This window comes from Egretta garzetta, unplaced genomic scaffold (assembly GCF_000687185.1).
Source record: "Egretta garzetta isolate BGI_Z169 unplaced genomic scaffold, ASM68718v1 scaffold213, whole genome shotgun sequence".
Taxonomy (NCBI): Eukaryota; Metazoa; Chordata; class Aves; order Pelecaniformes; family Ardeidae; genus Egretta; species Egretta garzetta.
Genome location: NW_009259242.1, coordinates 2011690 through 2035453, shown reverse-complemented (window position 1 = coordinate 2035453; position 23764 = coordinate 2011690). Strand labels below are relative to the sequence as shown.

The 23764-nt window shown below is 36.8% G+C and overlaps 1 protein-coding gene across 3 annotated transcripts in view; it reads right to left on the bottom strand.

Moving 5' to 3' along the window:
* The window catches only part of SUZ12 (SUZ12 polycomb repressive complex 2 subunit), a 33596-nt gene that overhangs the window by 3776 nt on the left and 6056 nt on the right, over positions 1–23764 (bottom strand). The window contains exons 1-13 of one of the 3 annotated variants that reach the window (XR_004841629.1): positions 20500–20549; positions 19847–19951; positions 16615–16700; positions 14958–15189; positions 14057–14159; positions 13556–13661; positions 11705–11882; positions 7110–7201; positions 6543–6686; positions 5635–5792; positions 4970–5168; positions 4387–4466; positions 404–4047 (exon numbers count right to left, since the gene is read on the bottom strand). Coding sequence is in view for 1 of the 3 variants with exons in the window: in XM_009636011.2 (XP_009634306.2) it covers positions 3702–4047; positions 4387–4466; positions 4970–5168; positions 5635–5792; positions 6543–6686; positions 7110–7201; positions 11705–11882; positions 13556–13661; positions 14057–14159; positions 14958–15189; positions 16615–16700; positions 20500–20549 (1774 nt within the window). In the remaining 2 variants the exon portion in view is untranslated. Of the gene's footprint in view, positions 1–249; positions 4048–4386; positions 4467–4969; positions 5169–5634; positions 5793–6542; positions 6687–7109; positions 7202–11704; positions 11883–13555; positions 13662–14056; positions 14160–14957; positions 15190–16614; positions 16701–19846; positions 19952–20499; positions 20550–23764 lie in introns of those variants that run through there. The other 2 variants (XR_004841630.1, XM_009636011.2) reach the window with 2 other exon arrangements.

Here is a 23764-nt window from a genome sequence, read left to right as displayed (position 1 = left end):
AATGTGTCTCTTTTACAGAAATAACTATCTTCCTTTTTAAAAAATTAGTTACAGCACCTGTAAACTACTTTCCTCAAAATTCCATCACAGCTAATTTGTCTCTTAATTTACTATTCCTAGCTCCTTACTGTTGCATTAAATGGTGCAACATAATTTTTTGCCACCATTACTGAGCAAGAAGTGGCCCGTTCCATTTCCTTGGTCTCTTTTAAAGGAAAAAAAATCTTGTGAAACCAGTAAATAAGGTGGCTGACAGGGTAGCTTTCTCTCATAAATACACCATTCATGCAAAGAACCTTCTTCACGGTAAGATGCTGAATGCATCTCCCAAAAAGTGCATCTTCAGTCTCAAATCAAGCAGCACGAGAAGAGCAGATACCAGAGTCACAGAAGGCAGACTTACCTACTCCATTCAAAGCTCATTTTCTCAGTTGTGAAACCACGCAGTATCAGATTTATAACCAGGATCTGGTCCAACAGGAACACCTTCATTCGAGCACTGGTTGATGATGGCACCAAACTGTTCTGTGAATTAAGAAATACTTAGCTTTGAGCAATATTGCAAAATTGTCCTCACAGAATGGCTCCTGCATTCTCAAAGGTAAAAATCAAATGGCTGGTTTGGGGGCTTTGTTTTGGTGATTAGCGAAGTAATGAGAACAGCTGAAAGTATTTGCAACCACTTCATTCCAGGCAGTGACTCTTTACCCCACTCCCCAAAAATTCAAGGACTACATTCAAGACACTCAAAGCAACATACACTTAAGGTTAACAACTTAAATGCATCTAACAATTTTGAATATAGTATTTAATGCACTGAATTAAATATTCAAGTCATATGGTAGGTTCCAACCTGGGGTTCACTGAATACAAAACATCATAAAAATCTGCCATGAACATATTAAAAGCTAGATTAGAAGAACCTTGCCAATTTTAGAGACAAAAGCATACTGGACAACTGCAGTCTGAAGTCAAATTTACAGAATCTAGCTGTCATATCCTGTATTTCAGTATCTGAGTTACTTTTTAACATGGAAAAAGGTTTCCAGTGTCTGCTATTTGACAGTCATTATTCGGCCAAGCAGTGCAATTCCTTAGTCATTTTGTTCTGTAGTACCTGGAGTACCCATCCTCTACAGTCCCACAGAAGCGCCATTTTAAACTGATACCCATTTAAACTTTGCTCCAAATAAACCAAGTACCTTGTAAAATCTGTTTGAAACATTTAAGCACTTGCATGTAAAACTCTCAAGTCTTTTAACAAGTTTTACAACTGACACAAGTGATGTTTCATTTTCAGTTATATAAATTACAGTTCTAAGCAGTAATACACAACTTACACATATATCTCAAGTATTCAGTTCTACTCCCTAGAAAGAATGAAAATTTATATAATCTAGCTAAAACTCTGGTAATTTATGGAGACACCTTAAATATAACAAAAAAGCTGGAGAGAAACTTAGCTACCTAACCTGGCAAAGGAAGAACACGTATCTGAATTCTACAAGACATGCAGAAGAGAAAGTTTGTACAAGGTACCGCTTGTGGCCTTCCTGCATGCACACAAAATGACTGGACAACCATCATGGCAGATTTTGTATTACTGAACTTTATGTACAAAAGCAGATTTCAAATAAAACATTTTAATGTAAAAACAATGGTTCATTTAAACAACTGAACTTGTTCTGGTTTTTGTTTGTTTGGGGTTTTGTTTTGTTTTTACATCTACTGTACCATTCAAATTCTTTTTAACCAGCTTACATGATATCTTCAAAATCTATCAAAGGTACATATAGAAAAGGCATCTTTATAAATAGAAAACAAAGGGATTTTTTCAGCTTTTATTATAAATTGACATGACATACAAAGTTTACTGGACAGAAGTAATTTCATTACTATTTTTGGGGGGATCACCAACTTTTTGTGCAAACAATGCTAGCCTTCTTTTAAGCATTAAGAGCATAACTGCTTAAGAAATGACATAAGCAATAATTCTAGAACTACATCTCCCCTAAAATAATCTATTTTTTTACATATGTGCACAGCTTTAGCAAATTAAAGCCAGAGAGAAATGCTTGATGTACTATCCAGAGGCATAATTAGAGTTTGCTAAAACTCAAGAGAGCTGGCAAATTCAAGAAGTTTGTAATGAAAGCTGCAGTTTCCCTCTTTCCTATTTTGTACACAAAATCAGTGACTAAGAACTTAATACTGGATGACAAATCACATCCACACCATTAGTTAAATAGTCTCACAGTTAAACACATCTTAAGGACCATCAAAATCAGTATTTACATTTTATAAATTTCTGAAGACACCATTAGAAAGCTTATATACCCCTTAAACAAACAGGGAACTGCATCTCATGGTGATGGAATGAAATAAAAAATTAAAAATACCTGTATTTACAGCAGCATTGTTCCTTTATAAATAAAGAATATGAAAAATGCAATATTTTAAGGATAATAAAAAAATTGAGGTGATGTCACTCAACCACAGTGCTTGCTGGAATAAACCCTTCGGTGCTGATACTGTACCAGTAGTGAAACCACTTTCCATTGGAAAAAATCTGTAAACGTATGCATAAAATGTGTTAACAGCAGTGCAAAACTGCTCAAATATAGTTTAGTCAGTATCTTAGTATCTGTATTGAATACAATACATCACAGAATACTTGCATAAGAAGTGCAACACATTTTCTGGTCCAATTTTACAGTGCATTTTTCCCTCAAGAGTGGCATCTCGAAAGCCAAAGCTAAACCTATGGCCTGGACTTGCAGTCTGTACTCAGGCAAAACAGCAGGCATAAACTTCCAAAGAAGTTAATCGACGTAATGCCTACATACTGACTATAGACTCTCGGCTTTAGCATGGCACACTATGATGTGGAACCCCAGTAAAAAGGGTTTACATCAAATAGTTTGTGTAGCTGTGTAAATGTGTAATAAAAATATAAAGGAGCTAATGTTCAAGTTTAAAATGGTACACTGGGTGATCAATACATCAGAATTATCCACGAAAACCAAACTGCTGGTAACCTCAAAAAGCCAAGGTGGTACTTGACTGTGTCTGTAACATGAAAAGCCAAGATCTTTCCAAACAGGCACAAGACAAAGGAAGTGCTAAGTTTGCCAACTTTGATAATTTTCATGTCAAAAAATGAATTTGTAATTTATGATCAATTGATAAATGATTTCAAATACAAGGATCAAGGTTAAACTTTAAATAGTGAGACGTTATTTTCACAAAAAGCTAAACTGGAGAATTTCTAAATAAGAAAAGCAGAAACTGTATCCCAATCCCCTTTCCCCAATGTTTCACAACTTCATGGCAGGAAAAACAGCCAGATACAGATGCAAAAATCTTAATATAAAACGGTTTTACATATACTTAAATTATGTAAATTCCATAAAGTTCTTAAGACACTAATTACTAAAATTACAAAAAGATTTTCATATTGCTCTTCATGCTCAAACTCTTAGAATATTGTCATTACATCACCAAAACCGATATACATGTAGTACTTGCATAATTAACTGAATAGAAACCCTGTTAAAACAATATCCTTGTTGAAATCATTTATTTCCATCCAGCAGTGCCTGTTTGGAATCTCTGTATTTTTGTGTGTAATTCTTTAGAGCTCATGCACCCTAGAATGTCACTTCAATGCTTGTCCGTTGAATGGCATTTGACTTTTGACTTCAGAGCTTTTGTTTCTTGCTCTGTTTTGTGACACCTGAGATGCTATCCATTTCTGAAATTCTCTCTCTCATATTATTTTCACTATATCCATTTGTTGTCCCACTTTGTTCCTCAGAAGATTCCTCATCTGTGGGGGAGGCTGATTCTCCTTTCTCTAACTTCTGCTGCATCTCTCGGAGCCTGGCAACAGCTTTGTCTATTGACATTATGCTGATGAGGTTAAAGTCATGCATGCTGACCAGATGTAGCATAAAGTTTCGACACAAGTTCTTCTTAATTATTTTTTGTCCGTAATTTTCAACAAACAGCATACAGGCATGATTCATTTGATTGTCAGCAATAAACCTGTCAAATTAGAAAGCCATCATTATGCAAGCAGAACATTTTCAAATCCAAAAAGATACCTTACAGCATGGTTTATCAATGTAACTGCATGGACCACCTATTACAGTCTCAACATCTGCAATGTTTTTTCTTTTCAAAGCCTTAGGGCTTCTAAGCACAAGAATATTTTTTAAAAACTTAAAACAGTCAAAAGCTTGTTAAATTATCCTAATTTAATGATACTTTCCTAAACAACTGAGCCAAGTGAATTTTAAGGGCTTAGTGAATTGAAATGCAAAATGGTCAACTAAATCTATATCATAATTTATTTGTATCAAAACTAAGTTTAAAATAACATACCCGTGCTTCATAACATGAAGATTCCACAATTTCATCACTTCTTTCTCTCCTTCGTTAACATCAGAAAATTCTTCAATTTGCTGTAGAGATAAAAGGATTGAGAGAAAGGACAGGAGAAGAAAAACACACACACACACACATCAGAACTGCATGTCTGCTAAGTAGTGAAACCACACCTAAAATTCAACTTATGCCACCTATACATCCCAGAAATAACTACTGCTGAAAATTCAGGCACTGCAGTCAAATAGGTCACAGAAAAAAGTCATATCATGTGATACACACTATATCCTCCTACGATACCAGCATCTCCTCTTTGAAGAAGGAAGCCAGCCGCAAACAATGAAAATTTAGTAGGACCCATGTGGACCGAATAAGCTTTGCAACAAAAGACATACTTGAAAATAGAAATTCATGGAACCAAAGTTTGTATCGTTAGTGTTTCAGCATCATAAAATTATCTTATTCTTCAAAGTAAATACATCATTTTCGCAATGCCCTGTTTGTTCCCTGCAACAACTGCAGACTATCTTTTAAAAACCACAATCCATTTAAAATAATTTTGTATAAATGGAATAATTACAGTAATGGTTTTCTCTCGTAGCCATTCGGGGTCCTTTTCATCCTCACTGTCTACTTCCATTTCTTGTGGACGGAGAGGTAAACATGTGTCACTGTGGAAATATAACCGATTGTGCCCGCTGCTGTATGTTCGTTGCTGTTCTACTTCTCCATCTTCAGATTCAAGAAATTCTGACATACTTGCTTTCGTACGCTTTGGCCTAGCAGAAGGAAAAAAAGTAACTGCTTTCAATCATCATATCAAATACGCAAATATTAAGAACTGTAATTGATTAATACAAATTAGTCTTTTAAGCTCTAGCTTGCAAAAATGTTGGGGGTGGTTGGGGAGAATCACCAGCAATGAAATAAAACACATTAAAATCCCAACAACCTGTTCCAATCCACACTCCACCTTTTGGGGAAGAAAAGTTTTACGATAAGGCAGTTAAAAGAAGTTACATCATTATGACTAGATGACTCAACTGAAAATATGTAGAAAAATCACAGATAAAGTTATCATCCTTCAATAATGGTTTATTTAATCATAAACTGCTGTCTTTAATGATAGTGAAATTTAACACTCTCTATGTGCAGCCACAGATTTACAAGTTCCTAGGTTTGAGAAATCCGGTCCACATGCTATATTACACAAGTACAGATAGACCTTGTTTTCCATCACTCTACCTGCAAACAAGTATGTGTGTGATAGGAGTTCTTTTGACCGGTCCATTGCGACTAAAGGCAAATCCAGGTTGACGATGGATATCCTGGGGATTTCCTGCATAGGAGCCATCATAGCACTCATTGATAGATACGTCTATCCTAGCACCTTTTGGATGATACTGAAATAGATAATCGCAAATATACTTAGCAAACTAATGACAATACATCAGAAGGTTTAAACAAGTAACCTTTTCAATGCTGAATAACTTAAACATCACCCTATCAACAACTTGACATAGCTCTATTCCTTTTACAACACCCAAATAATTTTTAACCTCTAGAAACAAATTACACTAAAGCTTCCTTGCTGTGTATCATTTTACTGTTTTATAAAAAACCACTCAGAATAGAACTAATTGTAAAATTAAGGAAAATATCAGCAAAAGATGGCTAACAAGCACCCTAGAAGTTAGAACATTTCTAACCAGCTAAGGACTGAAGTTTTGGAATAATAATCTGAGCAGCGTAGTGGCCTTTGGAAGCTGCATTATCTTCGAATAAATAGGACAGAACTTCTCTTTAAGGTCAGATTGGTACGCACAGGTCCTTATCAGCATCAGTAAATATAATACTGTCTTTAAATGTTTACCGCTTTCCTAAAGCTTCAAGAGAGTTCCAACCAAATGTAGATTACATTGCTTTCTACATCACATAAAAAGAATACATTAATGCAAAAGCAGCAGCAGCAAAAGAAAAAACAAAAACCCCCACTATTTTTTTTCCCATGCAGCACACAAACATTCACTGCATTTAACTGTAGATACAGTCCTACAAAACTTCACAGGCTAGCAACAGAATCACTGCATATGTAATATCTGTGACAGACCGTACAGCGTTTCATAGTGCTAAACCACAAAAAGACTACTTACAACATAATTAAATATAAATCTGCTGTGGCAAAGTTTAAGATGTTTGAGTAAACTATACAGTTTCCGACAGTTCAGCGTGCACCATGGGCAATGCAAGTCATCTCGGGCTTCAGTCTGCTGTCTTGTGTTGTTGTTATAAAGGAACTGATGCAAACAAAGGAATAGGTAGTGTTAGCACCAAAAGAGTTTAATTCATTAACCTCCCAACCCCCAGAACAAAGTTGGACATAATTTTAGGAAACCTCTTCAGCTCAGCATACTGAAACACTGGTATTTCAAGAATTTTTTCCCCATAGAGAGACCACCTGGTCCCCTCCAGATGTCTAACAAGAGATGTCCTTTGTATTTTGGGATGTGAGACATGCCCGCAGGAAGATTAGCTTTCTAAAATACTTCCTGTAAGAAGAAATATGTGGAACGGCTCTTAACGTGTGAGTCTGAGACCCCTTAAGGCAGCCACTAAAAAGGCAAATGGAAATTTCCACCCAACTCAGAAGAGAATTGAACATTTTAATTCCATGCAATATTTACAGTCTATTTTTTTCCTCTAATGCTTATTTTTAATACCTGGTAAAATATTCGCAACTTTTGTCGGGGTTCATTTAAAACGTCTCTCTCTTTTCTTGTTTGAAGGTCTGTCGGCAACGATTCTTTCACAGCTGAAAAACACATACAGACATACATTTCTTTAGTGAAGAGGGGGGAAAAAAAAAAAAAAAGAGACACTGTTTCTTACCCAAGTATGAGGATCTGAGAAGGGCATGCTGCTGAAGGAAATGGGCTACTCTAGTGTACTTATTGATATAAGTAGCTCATACCAGCAACAAGGAAGTCTTGATGCTCAGCTTCCCTCACAAATCTACAGGCAAACCCACCACTTTTAAACACCAGATTCATCTCCACTTTTGGAGAACCCTTCAGAAAACTTAAAAACTGTCAGGTAAAAAGCAACATTTTTTTTATTCCACATAAGCAAACAGAAAATTCTTTAGGTATAGCTAAAAGCAGGTGTGGCTAGGAAACAGGAAAGAAACACTGCTTTCAGATAGCTGCACTGGAAATACATTGCTTAAATTAAATTTCAGAAGTTTCCCAAGTCACACAACAGACAAAACAGTAAGCGCAAATAACACACAAATATTTAACTGAATCTTTAACCCTTAAATCTTATTCTTCAAACTCAGTCGCCTCTGAGCCTCTTCTGTACATTTTAATCTCAGTATGATTATTCGATTCCATACAATTAACAAGAAACCCCACATACCTAAGCAGGTTTATAAAACTATCCTCAGGAGAAACCAAATAATGACACCTACTTGCTTCTGAATGGAGAAAAAGATGGCAAAACAAGTCCCAGCTCTACTGACATAAGGAGCTCTTTTAGAAGATGCACTCCATATTTAATATTTTGGAGAGCAAGGGAAATCTCATCCTCTTTATGTATGACAAAGAGAGGAAGCCTGACACTTTAGCCTGCACCACATCAGAGAAATTACAACTCCATGGCTCAGTTACTTTGAGTACTTTGTAATTACAGCAAAGCTTAAGCTGCCACGTTTAGAAAGTCTTTGATATCTTTATCCCACTGGTCTGCCTTGGGAAACATGCCAAAGTAAAATGACAACACCAAATTCATATACCCTGGGAAAGACGCACTGGATCTTTTTCTTTTACTGTCAGAACCTCTAACTGATAGAATTTCCCTACTATTTTCGCTCTCCTCCTTTCTTGGCATTCAGAGACTGAAAACAGCACAACCGTCACAAATATCCTACAATGCTGGGCACTGCGCTACGATATATTCTTGTATTAACAGTCTGCTGCACTACTTTGGAAGGTGGCTCTTGCTGTAACCTTTCCAATTTAGTGGAATACTTAGCTTCTCTGAGGCAAGAAAAAAAATGGGTTCTATCAGTGCATTAGCAATGCAGCCTTGCCACGTCCCCACTGCCTCTGTATTTATTATGCAGTAAACTAGTACACACCTTCTAGAGTTAGTCAACATACCAACATTTCTTTTGCAAGTCTGAGCATAAAACCTGCCTAACAAATTACAATGAAAGTCTCCAAGAAACTCTAAAATACAAGGGGACCTGGTATGAGGAAGTAAAGAGAAAGCAGAACAACTTTTACAGTAAAAGTTCAAGTACTTCCCCGCTTCTGTTACCTTTCTTCTGTTAGAAATTACTACATGTTGGTGTGCATTAAGTGTCAGCCATTCATCCTGATTTAAGAAACCTAAGTGTCTCTAATCCTTAGCTCAGGTAAAATATTCAGTTCAGAAGACAGGAATCAGTCTTATTTAAATATTCTTGTACTCTTTCCAAGGACAAAAATGTCTGTAGGTTGGCTGAGGATGTTAGGGTTCATTCTAGACAGTGGCTTCTGCACAGGTAGGGGTAAAATTCTTCTTGTCCTAACATTTGTATTCCTACACACTAAGACTCTAAAAGCAGTGAAAAGAATTGTTACTCTTATAAAGTCTCACCAGAGATGAGCTATCACTGACCCATCGAGTTTCCCAACATATACTACAATAGAATTGCACAAAAAGCACATTTGGAAAAGCAGGGTTTTTTCGTAATAATCATTGCCTTGCTATCACTACTACAGCTCCAAAACCTCACAGTTACATATCCAACACAAAAAATACCATTTTGCACAAATTCTCTGATGCACTTCCATAGATAAACCCCAGAACTCCAAGCAAGGCAACTCTTTACAAACAGCGCCTGGCTATATACCCCAGAGGTTAAGTCTGGAGACAGAACCACTGCACTCCAGATAATTACTTCTATAATAGGGACCTAGAAGCTTCTTTAATCACACAGTCCCAATCTCGTTACAAGCTTGAAAATGCTGATCACTCTGAAGTGAACTGGGTGCCAGTTGAGAGTCCAGGTATGTTCCTAACTGTTTAAACAACAGGAGCAGCCTGTTGCCTTCTGTATAATTTAAGTTTTCCCAGCTGTCCTCAGGCCTTACCTGCCAACACAATATTGCAAGCCAAAATTACAAACAACAGTGAGCAAGACAAAAGAAAGATACAATCTAGGCCAGCCCCCACTGCCACTTAGGAATCAAAGGGGAGTTTCAGATTAAATATGACCCTGAGACAGGAAACTGCTAAAAAAAAAAAAAAAAAATAAAAGGACATAATGGTCAAAGGTGCCTTTTCTATCTAGTGTCAGGAAGTATTTTAGTAGCAGCTTTTTTTGAGCTATACGCTCTGAGACAGCAAGGAAGAAAGATGTTTTCAGAAGCATCCTAACAAACTTGTAATTAAGCAACTGAACTAAATAAATACAAATTTGTGATTAAAAAACATAAAAACTACATTAAGCTTAATTTCTTGAGATAATTATGATCAAATCACATGCTATCTGCTGTACAGCTACAGCACTTTGGGAGTTTTTCAGTTAACTAGACTGCAGTACACAATCAGTTACCCCCACCCCAGCAGCTATCCCAGTATTTTGCAAGAAGATCTAAACAACTCTAAGAAAAAATCACGGGGTTGTTTCTCATATCTAAACACATATCTTAATACTACAGTCTTCTGCAAAACATCTCACAGCAAGTGTGTGACTTAATATTTTTACACCATGCATGAATTAAAAAAAAAGAAGTGTGCTATCACACATCCTTTGAAACTTATTAAGGGTCAAACCTTACAAATCCATTGAAATTTTCAAGGTAAGTCCCAGCACTGATACTGATTAGCTAACCTTATGTAAAGGGAAATATTTCCAGAAGACTTCCCATAAAGAAACTGATCTGGAAACACACACCTGTTTTTTTTAACATACACCTCCAGAAACATCAAAGGGCATTTCAAAGATTTTCTAAACTAGTGCTTAAAATCACTTATGTAAATTTAGGATAAATATCACTTTATATTCAGCAGCTTCACAAGACAAGCTTTTTAGTAACAGCAACAGCAGAACAAGCAGTTCCTAGACGTTTCAATAGCTCCTAAACTAATATGTTTAAATATATAATACGTTAACAAAAACTGTAATTTTACATTTCCAGTGAATATGAGCAGACTGCATTAATGTTTTTGACATTATGTAATCTCCAAAGTAGTGGATCAGATTACGATGGTAATTACATTAAATTTTCACTGTAGCCTCCACAGAAGTGCCACTACTACATCAAATACAAACCAAGCAAAAAAGTAAAACCAAGTTAACTGATGCTACTTAATGCTTCCATGAAACATTTTAAATAGTGTATCCACTACTGCTTTAAATGTGATATATATTTAAAGCTACAATAAAACAGTTCAAAAGCTGATTACAAAGTTTGACAATACGTAAACTCTTCTGGAACGAATGTATAGGAAAATTTGCAGAAGGAAACAAAACCAGTTACATTTCAGATCGCTGAAAAATTCCAAACTTAAAAAGCATTTAGTTTTAAATTACAATGGTCTAAACATTAATTAACTAGTTAAATAATACACAGATTAATTTACTATAGCACATACAGACTTACCTCACATTGTAGTAATAGTTTGCAGACTTGCTACATTTTTATCTTACCTACACAGGATTATTTTTTAGACGACACTAACTGTAAGTCTACATTCTATCTAGACAACCTCAGACTGCCAAACTGAATAAAAGCAGAAATCTTTGTTAACTTGTGTAAATAAGCAGAAAATGCAGCTAAATAATAATAATTAAAAAAAAAAATATACATATAGTGCTTCCATCATGGGACCATGCCTAGACATCAAACTATGTATCAAAGAGATTAGCATCAGTTCATTAAGCGTTCTGAAGGAATCTGAGTTACCTTTACACCACAAACGTGCAATGTAATGTACAGTATTTTAGACAGTTTGTCACATTTCATAGTAGCAGCTATGTTTTCCAAGAGCTAGAAGTTCTAGTCACAGATTTCCTCCCGATTTATTTTGCATCAGGATTTCTGAGCATTGTATATAAATCACTTTAATATTGCCATGACTTCAAAGACCCCACTATTTTTATCTTTTAAACTTACCTTAAAAATTGTACAAAATATGGGATACAACAAAGCCCATTCATTTTTGCTTTTTCCTATGTTTAAGATTACCTGAGTGAGTCAAGAACCCTGAAGCACAGAAGTGCTAAGCAGATGATCATTCAGCAGCAAAACCAAATTTTGCTTACCTATAGTCTGAGTAGGTTTAACAGAATTGGGCTTGTTTTCTTGAGGAAGGCTTTCAGAATTTCGTGTTGCAAGAGGCTTAGCTATAGGAGCTGTAGACTTATCATTTGTGTCTCCTGTCCAACGAAGAGTAAACTGAAGTGTAGGTCCCTGAGAAAATGTTTCAAATGGAGGCAGTCTCTGAGGAAGAAAATAAAAATAAAACGGCAGAGTTAGTGTCTTCCCATGGACGAAAACAATCATGAGAAAATAGGGACAGATGTAAGTTTTTAATCACCTGAAGTCCTTGTGTTTTCAACATAAGCATACACATTTAGATATACTAAAAAAAGCTGAATAAGATGACTGTGCAGTTTCCTGCACATTACTGAGCAACCACTTTGTACACATACTGTGGCACACATACTGGTCTTTGCAAAACACTAAATAGTAAACAGCATGGGCCATGACTAGAAAGAAAACAGCACTTACCCACCAGCCTGCTGCCAATGTACTTCTCTTTCTACTCACACCTACTCCTAATTCTGCAGTCCAGTACTGTATATTAATCCACAATACACAAGCTTTAAAAACCGTACCACTGTCTGCTGTAGAAATGCTATTGTAATAATTCTCCTGTGGATATGTTCTTATATTCCACTCACCTATCAGGTTAATAGCAATAAAGAAACAGAAGCAACCTAAGTCCAAACTCCTGTTATCAAGCATCACACCCTAAAGTTATCAATGAGATCACAGAATACCATCTTAAAATCTCTTTATTATATTTAGGCCTCATTAGTTTACAGAAACACTATTGCAAAACCACAAAGCCAATGACAATGTGTTTATCAGTTCTAGGTGATAAACACATTGGCCATGACTATTTTCTCTTCTCTTTCGGGTAGCACCTCCAGCATGAAAAACCTCTCTCTCATTCCCCCAACAACAGAAAGCAACCCAATCCCTGTCTCTGTTTAACAAAGTTACAGCAATTTTATATGTCTTTTTAAGCACATTTACACATGGAGGATCTTCTCCTATGATCTTCCTAAAAGCTGTTTCTGGCTTTTTAATTTTAATTTCTTGAACACAATTTAAGAGAACCAGAAGCAGTATTCCAGGTAAAGACTGAACAGGATAATAGAGCTTTTATCTACATTTTTACTACATATTTTGGATCACCTCTGCTTTTTTCGTAATTATATAATCATGTTGATACACAACTACTTTGTAACCACGTAGAATTACCATATTCTTCTCCTCAGTCACTTACAACTGATACTCTCCCAGGACACAGGAACATGTGACTATGTAAGTGCATACAGTCACCTGTATTCACTGTATCATTGAGTGTTGATTCACCTCAGTCAACAATTTCTCTACGCACAACAACTTCTCCTACGCTGACACACCTTCTTCCTTTCATCACTAAATTTCATCAGCATTCTTTTAAAGTATGTGTGTAAGATCACCCCTATGAAAGCTCTGGGTTCCTATTTCTTTCCCCAAAATATTCTGCTTCTGCAGTTTGTTCCTTTTGATTCATCCAACTTGAATTTATTACAATAACCAACATTTAATTTGCCTGATTTTATAAGACAGAAATTCAGACGCCATTTAAAGAGACAGCTGCCATACCTACAGTAGTTAGCATCTGCTTGTATTAATGAACTAGTGTAGCCAAAGCTTTCCCATAGAGACAGCTAAATTAAAACTTATGTCCATACATCCTGAAAGAGAAGTACTATTTCCTGTTCAATTTAATCCATTTTCAGAGGAACAGCCACTGACTGCACTTTGAATTGTGTTCCACCTTAATCCAGACCATTTTAAGTGAAGACAGGTCTTTCAGCCACTAAAACAATCCATACCTTCCCATCAAGTATTGTTTCCCATGTTGCTCTTTTCTTGCTAATTGGACACTCTTCCATTTCCTGCATGGCCACTTCGTATTCCCCATCCAGAAGTTGCAAGCGCCTGTCGAGACAAAGTATGTATTATGAGTTTGTTTGATTTACTTTTCAATTATGCTATCACTGATCTTTAACAGAACCACAGAAATTAAGTCTTAAAAAACTGACGAGGAACCAAAAAACTGACGCGTATTAACAGGACAATACTCAAGTTCACAAAAGGGAATCACAACTGTCACTGAACAGGTCTCACTATAAATTATAAATGTGCATTATGAAACCTGTAGACTTAAAAAAAAAAAAAAAAAAAAAGGGACAACAAGGCTAAGCTCTGACTAACTACCAACTAAGAATGCAGCCAAGGAGAGCAAGCAGTGAAAATAAAGAACAGATTTAAGTTTAATATTGAACAAATTCCTAACAAATAACAGAAACAATATTTATTTTGGATAATATTACCTGTTTTTATCAAATACCGTCATTTGTGCTACAAATGTCTTTTCCCCATCTTCACGATTTGAAGAGTTTCTTTTTCTTCTAGCTGGAAGCTCCTCATTGACATCTGTACATAAGAAATATGGTATTCAATTATTATATAAGCTCAAATTCAAAAGATAGAACAGCTTCTATGCAACTGTAAAATCTAACTGGCTGTGAGTTATGTCAGATGTGTCATACAACAGAAAAGGACACAGTATTTAATGAACAGCTCAATGGCAATGGAAAGAGCACTTATCTAAAATATGATTACTATGAAGCTGAGTTCACATATTTATAGTTTAGTCATATTAATCTGCCAGCATAAACAATATGGTATCGACCTTCCTCCACTTGTAGCTATAATAGTGAGAAAAAGTTTTTCATTCTACAGGCACTCTTCAAAGCTATAACATTTGTGATGTAACATAACATGTCTTGATAAGATTAAGAAAATAACTTTTAAAAATTTGACATTAAGGAATTTTCTATATTGGCTAGTCATTTGGTTTTGATAAGAGATTATGATAGCACCTAAAGCTGAGTCAGCTGTGACCAGTGTTGCTGGAGGTTTAATGATAGTCACAGCAACCACAGAGCTCTCTTACCTTATTCACCCCCCAGCAGTGTTACCTCACACATTCACCATCACACATTAGTAACAACTGGTGTTAAATTTACACACAAATAGAAGCACAGTTTCTAGCTACCAATTGCATTTTAGCCACATCTTGAATAAGACTGAAAAGAAATGAAAGCCAGTTCAGCCACTGAACTTATTACTGGCCCTTCTCAGAGTATGACCTACACTGCAGATCAAGACAACCATATACACGCCTACAAGAAAAAACTTGGTAAAAACATATTTAAAGATCGAAGTTACCAATGTTTTCATTAGTTTCACCATTGATCAGTCCATTAAACTCTCTTCTTCCTGGGCGAGTTACTCTGAATAACAATGAGTAAGACTTCACCATATGGCTGTTGCTTGGTTCAAACTCATTGCTGGAAACTGCAAGCGATGGGAAGTTGCCTGGTTTTATTTGGCTGAGGTCTGGGTTTAAAGGCACCTGCTTTTTACCTGTAGGAACCTGTCTTATCGGACAACTGACATCCTGTAGGAAAACAAGAAAGCTAAGGTTTAGGATTTTGGAATACAAAGTAAAGGCATTAAGTGTTAAAATTTGTATCACTTACGATTCGTACTTGTCCTGCCATCTTTTTGAAAATAAGCCTTGTAACAGATGTAAATAAAAAAATTTGGAATAACAATCCCAGGTTGCAAATGTAAAAACATATATTTGAAAGTGTAAATAAAACTGGCATTTTATAACCACTTCTGGCAGCAGCCATCTTTCTCTAAGTGATTAAATTAACACTAACATGAAGCATTCAGAAAGATTGTAGAACAGTCATTAATACTAATTTAATTCTGTTTACCTAAAGAAAGTAAAATGTTTTGGTTATATATATATTTCAAGGGCTTCCTATCTTCTCCTTCCAATATTACAAAGTGCACTTTGCGTTACCTGGGAGATAAAGAACCACTTACCTAGGATTTATTATATTCAGTATCTCTGAAATAGATCATTGAGCACTGTGTAGTATTGGAAAAACAAGGCAAGATGGCCTAAGTATGAAACTTGCAGCAAAACATTTCAAATAACCATCAGGACCTCCTGCTTTTACCATATTTATCCATACTATAGCAAGGAACAAAATTGGCTAGAAACAGTATTAACTCTTAAAAACGTGTCAAAACAACTTAACATTCTTAGGGAAAATATACAAAGTTCTGACAGCAAATCCTTCCCTTTTTGGTTAAAAATTACAGCATGCATTACTGAGCCTCCCGTATTCCCATAGCTGTGACGATAATTTGCCAACTGGTGTGAAACATAGTAAAACAGCAAGCAAATTCAAAGATGTTTTAAAAAAGATATGAAAATTGTTTATGATTCATAGCAGCTAAAATCAGCAATAATTGAGATGATCAATGTAAAAACCATAGCTACAGAAAAAGCAAGGAAAGAGACAAGACTTGGCAGAGGACTGGGGAATTCAAAACAATTACAACTTGTTCCTTTTTATTTCTAAATTCTAAAAGGCATAGACTGTTTCTATGATTTTGTGATTGTCTGGTTTACTTAGGCCTCTGGACATCACAACAGAATTAATAATTTGACGTTATACAAAAGATTGAAGTAAAAAATAGAGGTGGCTGAAATTCACGATGAGTGGTGCTGACTTACAAGCAAACTAAATTCAACAAACAAAGCTGGATCTTTTTTTAAAACTTCCAGTTATTTCTCACAAAACAGAGCAAAACCCATATGTATATATATTTGCTTCTGAAGAATCCCTTACCCAGCCAACAGAAAACAATTCAAATAGATTAGTTCTTAAATTTAAAGACTCAACCTCAACAGAAGCATCATTCCACCATTACCTTGTTGTATGGTAGTGTTAAATAGATGTTCCAGAATCAAGTAAACATTTTGCTTTACTATATAGTAATACTTTTGTCAAATCATTTTTACCTTTCGTTTCTTGTGGCAAACTTTCACAAGCAGTACTTCCAGGGTTACAGAATTTTGTTCATTCTCTGAGTTTTGTGATGGCTTATCTAAACAGAAAAATATTTTAAGTTCTGAAAAAGTGAAGTTCTATTCAACGGTGTAAATACACCTGTAATTACTTTTTAATCTTAGGTACCTCCAGACACAAAGACCTCCAGCCAAATTCTAAGTTTTAATTCTCCCCAAACTTACTGCAGATTCCAACTCGAGGACATACCGTACCTCACTATTCTAATACTAGCAGATTAAAAAGCATAGTTGATCTCCAATGTTTAGAAAAGTAAGCTTGCTACCTTTGGCATTGCCAAAACCTTTTTATAGCAGAGAAAAAGGATATGAGTAGATTTAAGGAAAGTCAGAATACACTAATTACAGATGAGACAAATTACTTCCTTTTTTTTTTCTTTACAGCTTGCAAACCTGTAATCTGGCTTGCATCAAAACTTAAGATCCAGATGCTATCAGATAGGAAAAAAAAAACAACATAAAAAAACACCTTAAAGATTATGCAAGGTTAAGTATATGCAGAATAGCTGTTAAAGAACCCTTGAAAGAACACAAACAAAAAGTCCTAGAATAGAAGACTTGGCTTCACAGTTTCCACACTGTAGGTTTCCTAGAGCCTGGTATCTTCAAGACAGCTCCTACCAGCAGTATGATCAGCAATGCCAATTAAGAACTGCCTCACAAAATAAGTTTCACTATAGGGTAAGAAAACCTTTAATCATTTGAATTTATATTAATCTAGAAATGTGCCCTCATATGGAAAAATAACAGAAAGATCAAAGTTGATTATGTATCTAGTTAAAAAACGGTTTGTAGAAGAAAGTATGAAAACAATGATCAGCCAAAGCTGAATGAATCTGTAAGAAGTTATTTCTGCTCTTTTAAAAAAATCTTACAAATATCATTATGGGGTTAAGTTAAAAGCACAATGGCTACACCTTAGTCCATGTCACAACAAATCTGACATTCAGTGACATACTTCATCATGCACATCAGAAAATGTCTACCCAGACAAATAAGCGTATTCATTGCACCTGCTTCATTAATTTAAATATTTTCTATATTTAAAGAGCAAAGCTTCAGCATGGTGAAGACAACATAACCCATGCCTCTTCACTTGCTTTCCTCCTGACACTATATCCACATTCAACAAGCTTAATGTATTTCAGTTGAGAGTGTTCTGGTAATTCATTCAGAGACACTGCCAGTTTTATGAACAAATGGATGTTTTTTAAATTGTAAACACAAGACATTAGAAATCCTCTTAGCAAATACAGAAACTTGGGGGGGAGTGGGGACGACAGACATGACACCACAACCAAAACTCCACCGCTCTCTCAGTTCCAAGAGTTTCTAACATAATTTCTATCCAGACAAATAAGCATATTAATTGTGCCACTTTCATTAATTTAAATATTTCCTTTGTTTAATATTTGCTATAGCAAACATTACTTATGTTAGTAATATCCTCTTCTATGGCACAAATGACCATCAGGCTCTCACAACATGTAGCACTCTTGAAGTGAAAGGTTTTTATAGTTAACAGTAGAATCACATAATCTAAACATTCAAAACCACACATAAATTCATCAACTAAATTAACGTCTTGAAGAAACTACTACAGCCCCTGTCTGTGTAAGACCACGCTGTAATAAAAAAGCAGTAAGAAAAGCAAGGTCTGTCAGCAAAATCTATCAGACAACTACCCTATCCACTAAGTATTTTAAATTCCATACATGACGTTTACTACTACATACTGTCCTGGAAGGACCAGATTTTGAAGTAACATATTTGAATTTAAGACACATCAGCATACCATTTCTTCCACATTTATTCTACACTTCTCTATTCTTGCCACTAGCTGCTCCAAAGGTCCTTATCTCTTGTGGATTCCCAGCTTAAATACTGAACACAACTGTTCGGTGCAGCAGTGACCCGACCTGATCTGGCTTTGGTGCCCAGGTAACTCCAGAAACACAGCACCTCTCCTGTCCTGAGCAATCACCATAAAAGATGGAGCCCAAAGTCACGGACTAAATGAACTCAATGGATGTTTTGTGGATATTTTACAGCGGTGGTCTATAGACTAAGGAAGCAATCCCTGTGTATTATATCAAAGGATGAGAAGGGGGGTGGGTGGTTAATGAGGACATATTGGATAGCGTGGGACCAGAGCATGACGTGCGATAAGAATATGCTGGGTTTGGCTGGGATAGAGTTAATTTTCCTCATAGCAGCTGGTATGGGGATATGTTTTGGATTTGTGCTGAAAAAATTGTTGATAACACCAGGATGTTTTAGTTACTGCTGAGCAGCGCTTACACAGAGCCAAGGTCTTTTCTGCACCTCACCTCACCCCACCAGCGAGCGGCTGGGGGGGAACAAGAAGCTGGGATGGGACATGGCCGGGATAGCTGACCCCAACTGACCCCAGGGACATCCCACACCGTATGATGTCAAGCTCAGCATATAAAGCTGAGGGAAGAAGAAGGAAGGGGAGGATGTTTGGAGCGATGACGTTTGTCTTCCCAAGTCACTGTTACGCGTGATGGAGCTCTGCTTTCCTGGAGATGGCTGAACACCCGCCTGCCCATGGGAAGGAGGGAATGCATTCCTCGTTTTGCTTTGCTTGCGCACACGGCTTCTGCTTTACCTATTGAACTGTCTTTATCTCAACCCACCAGTCTTCTCCCTTTACCCTTTTGATTCTCTTCCCCATCCCATGGGGGGTGAGTAGGTGAGCAGCTGGGTGGGGCTCAGTTGCTGGCTGGGGTTAAACCACAACAGCAACGTATAAGACGAAGCTCCTGAGAGCAGAAACAAGATGCCTACCCATTGAGACCAGCAGTATTTTGAAGTTCCAGAAAGTTCCTAATATACAGATTTTAAGAACTTTCTCAAAGAATATTACATTTTATTAATAAAGAAGTGATTGCGAAATCTAGACACCTGCAACTTTAACTTTAAAACATCTTACTGAACAGATCTGGTTAAGCATAAGATACTTTGAGTGAACATAACTTCCAGGAAAAAAAAGTACAAAACCTGGTACATTAATTGTATTAGCTTTTACATCCAAAGACTAAATATTCAGAATATTTTTAACCAAAAAATTAGAAACACCACTTTATTTTAATGGATAAACAGCTAATTTTTTTTCAGGGAAGTAAAAAGACAGTGAATTTACCCATGCCTATACAGCACAAAGCATGTCACTTCTGCTTTCGTTAAAGGAACAGAACCCTTCATTCTGGTCTGGGAAGTCCAATATTCCGATTTTGAGAGGTAAAGCCTTACATGCATAAAAGACACAATAGAATGACTGCAAGTCACTACAACATTATTTCTGTTGCTTTTCTAATTGCTGACATGGCCTTTGCCTCATTTCTAGGTTCCAACTGATAAAATTTATTCTCCCACTTCCGTTTTAAATTAAAACACACTGAATCTTCTAACTCTTTGAAGAATAAGGTTGTTGTTTTTTTTTTTTTTTAAACTGCTTCAAATACCCCAAAGACACACTCCCATAAAATCACTTTCTTCAGGAACTCCTCAAGGTCTATTTCAGTTTGAATGGCTGATGACTAAGTATTTCTCAAAATCACTGTTTTGACTAAAACTCTGGAAGGCTTATCTGCTTAGCATTACAATTACACTACAACACATTTAAAGCACTATTGAAAGTATTGTAACTAATGGGACAGTCTGAACTTAAATAAGTTAAAATCTGCATTCAAACAGCAGAGATTCAAAATATTCAAATATTCCCCTCACAGATCTATAGTAATTTCAAAGGTGCTATACAAATTGACAGTATAATGAATGTATTAGCAAACATACCATTTTTATGGAAGAACCCAGTAAACGTAAGTTGCAAATGAGCAGACAAGCTAAACAGAAAAAAAAAAAAAAAAAGAAAGGAAATGTTAGAACAAATAAATATTTTCTTCTCACAGCAACCACTCCATTCCATTCACTGACATTCAGGACAGGCCTACCCAAGAGGCAGAACTACAATGAAGAGGTAGAAGCTGCCTGAATACAGCAGTTGCAATTGATGCAAAGTTGTAGACCACTTTTCTCTTTACAGACCGATTCTCTCTATGTATTCTATGACTTGATACATTAAAAAAAAAAAGTAGAGGTTTAAACACTACAGTAGAAGGGCATTGTCTGAAGACACGAGATCTTGCCTTCACAAGTAAACACATTTCCTAGACGTTCATGAGCAAAGGTGAGTTTTGGTGAGAATTTTCTAGAACTTCACTCCAAACCATGCACTTGGTATCGACTTTGTTTCAATGTGATCCTTATCCTTACAAAGAGAATATTTACCTAGCAAGTATCCAAAACATGGAGCAAAAGGTAATTAAGAAAAATAATACACAGTAGATCTATAAAACATCCTAGAAAGCAAAATTTCTACGTTTGTTTTGGGCGAAATTGTTATCTAGCATGGTTGCCTCTGAAGTACTCTAATTATTTGCAAATGCTATGGAAAAAGAACAGCTGGTTAAAAACCAAGCAAACACCACACCATCTCAACAGGTCTTCACACATTCCAACAACTTAGGTTAGTCTTTAAGATGTCTAGTTTTGGTATAAAATTTCCAAAACGCTTTGCATTTCATGATCTATCAGTACATTAAATAGAAAGGTTTTGGCAGATTATCTACTGTCTTTCTATCAAAAAAGAACATAAAGCCAACCTGCGGGACTAAAACAGATCTCTGACTGAGTTGTATGGATTAGAACAAAATTCTTCTGGAAGTCTTACAATGGATTGGTTAATTTTGATCATATATACTTCTACAAAAAGCTTAGGTTTTAATTAATAAAGAATATAATATTTAAAAAAGTTAAGGTCATCATCTACTGCACTCAAATAGCGCAAACACATTATATGCTACATCACCTCTCAGTGAATAAGCTTTTTATACCATTTTATCTCAACACTAGGAAACTCGTCAAGAAACAGACCAGGCACATTTGCTATGCCTTCTTTTTGCTGTCATTACAAAGACAGGCTAGAATGAAGATGAACTGAAACGCATCAGTCCGAAGTTTCACATCTCTGCTGAACTTTGATTTTTGCCAAATACAGTATGGCAAACTCAGCAAGACTTCAAGATTTTTTTCTGAAGCAGAGTAGTAAAATCTGATAAAATGAATTTTATCCAACATCTAAGTGCATTACATAATTCAAAGTAAACCCTTGTGGGGAAAAATTACCATGACGAAACCAGTAAGTACACCAGTATAATGGTAATTACTATTTCACAATAAGAATTCACAGAGTAAGCCCCTCCTAAGTGACAATTCTATAACAAATTAAGATTTGAAGTTACGTATTTGGTACAGAGGAAACACTGTTATTTAGAGAGAATTATGCAAGGGTTCAACAGGAGCTATGTGTGGGGTCAGACCACAAGAAAGATATCAGACTAAGCAGTATTTCTCACAAGAAAATTAGAAGGGAAAAATAATAAGTTCTACAGCCTTTAATGAAAACATTTTTGTGCTGGTTTTGGCTGGGATAGAGTTAATTTTCCTCATAGTAGCTGGTGGGGCTATGTTTTGGATTTGTGCTGAAAACAGCGTTGATAACACAGGGATGTTTTAGTTACTGCTGAGCAGCACTTACACAGAGCCAAGGCCTTTTCTGCCTCTCACCTCACCCCACCCCACCAGTGAGGAGGCCGGGGGCGCACAAGAGGTTGGGAAGGGGCACATCCAGGACAGCTGACCCCAACTGACCCCAGGAACATCCCACACCATATGACATCATGCTCAGCATATAAAGCTGGGGGAAGAAGAAAGAAGGGGGGGATGTTTGGAGTGATGGTGTTTGTCTTCCCAAGTAACTGACATGTGACAGAGCCCTGTTTTCCTGGGGATGGCTGAACACCTGCCGGCCCATGGGAAGAAGTGAATGCATTCCTTGTTTTGCTTTGCTTGTGCATGGCTTCTGCTTTACCTATTGAACTGTCTTTATCTCAACCCACCAGTCTTCTCCCTTTTACCCTTTTGATTCTCTCCCCCACCCCACCAGCAGGGAGCAAGCGAGTGGCTGTGAGGGGCTCAGTTAACAGCTGGGGTTAAACCACAACAGTCCTGTTTTGGCACCCAACATGGGACTCAAAAGAGTTCGAGATAATGACGTATTTGATTGGAATGTGCTAGATAGAATTTATAGCTGTTATTACTGTTTAGCTATTAATTGACAGGCTCCTATGCTTGCCATGGGGCTTGCTTGCCTTACTGTATATTAGAGTTTAGTGCTCATTAGTGGCTGCTTTTTGCTCTTGCTGCTTGCTGTACTGCTTATCATCTTACTGTGCTGTGCCTGGGAACATTTTGATAATAGCAATGGCCATGCGCCTGGGCTGGCAGATGGCCAGGGCATCGCTGCTGTTTCTGTGCCACTGTACTGGACAGGCTGGAATTCCAGTGTGACCTCGAGTCGAAGGACCTGTGACCTGTGGATGAGTCCACATGGGAGCAGGACACACCAAAGTATCTGTGGCCATGAGTAAGTCCACACCAGAGCAGGTACATCTCAAAGCATCTGTGGCTGTGGTTCCGCTGTGCCACAGCAGGTATACCTTTGAAGGGATTGTAGCCCAAGAATAAGTCCAGCTGGATAAGGTACACCTTGAAGCATCAGTGGCTGTGCATGAGGTCAGGCTGGAGCACTTCAAAACGTGTGGCCATGAATAAGCCCGCAGCAGAGCAGGTACACCCCTGGAGGGACTGCAGCCACGGGTAAGGCCATGTTGGAGCAGGTTTACTTCTGAAGGGAGTGTGGCTGTAGTTAAGGCCACACTGGAGCAGTTCTCTCTCTGAAGGCATTGTGGCCCATGGAGAAGGCCACGCTGGAACACGTGCACCTCAAAGTGACTGCAGCTAAGTCTATGCCGCAGCTGGTAAACCCCTGGAGAGACTGCAACTGTTACCCAAGTATGACTTGAGAAGGGTAAGATCTGTTAAATACTGGTAAAAGTTTCAGGTTGTTGTTGTGTTTGGGGTTTTTTTTGGGTTTGTTTTTTTTTTTTTTTTTTTTTTTTTATACAAACCCACATCTATAAACATAAGGTAAAAAAAG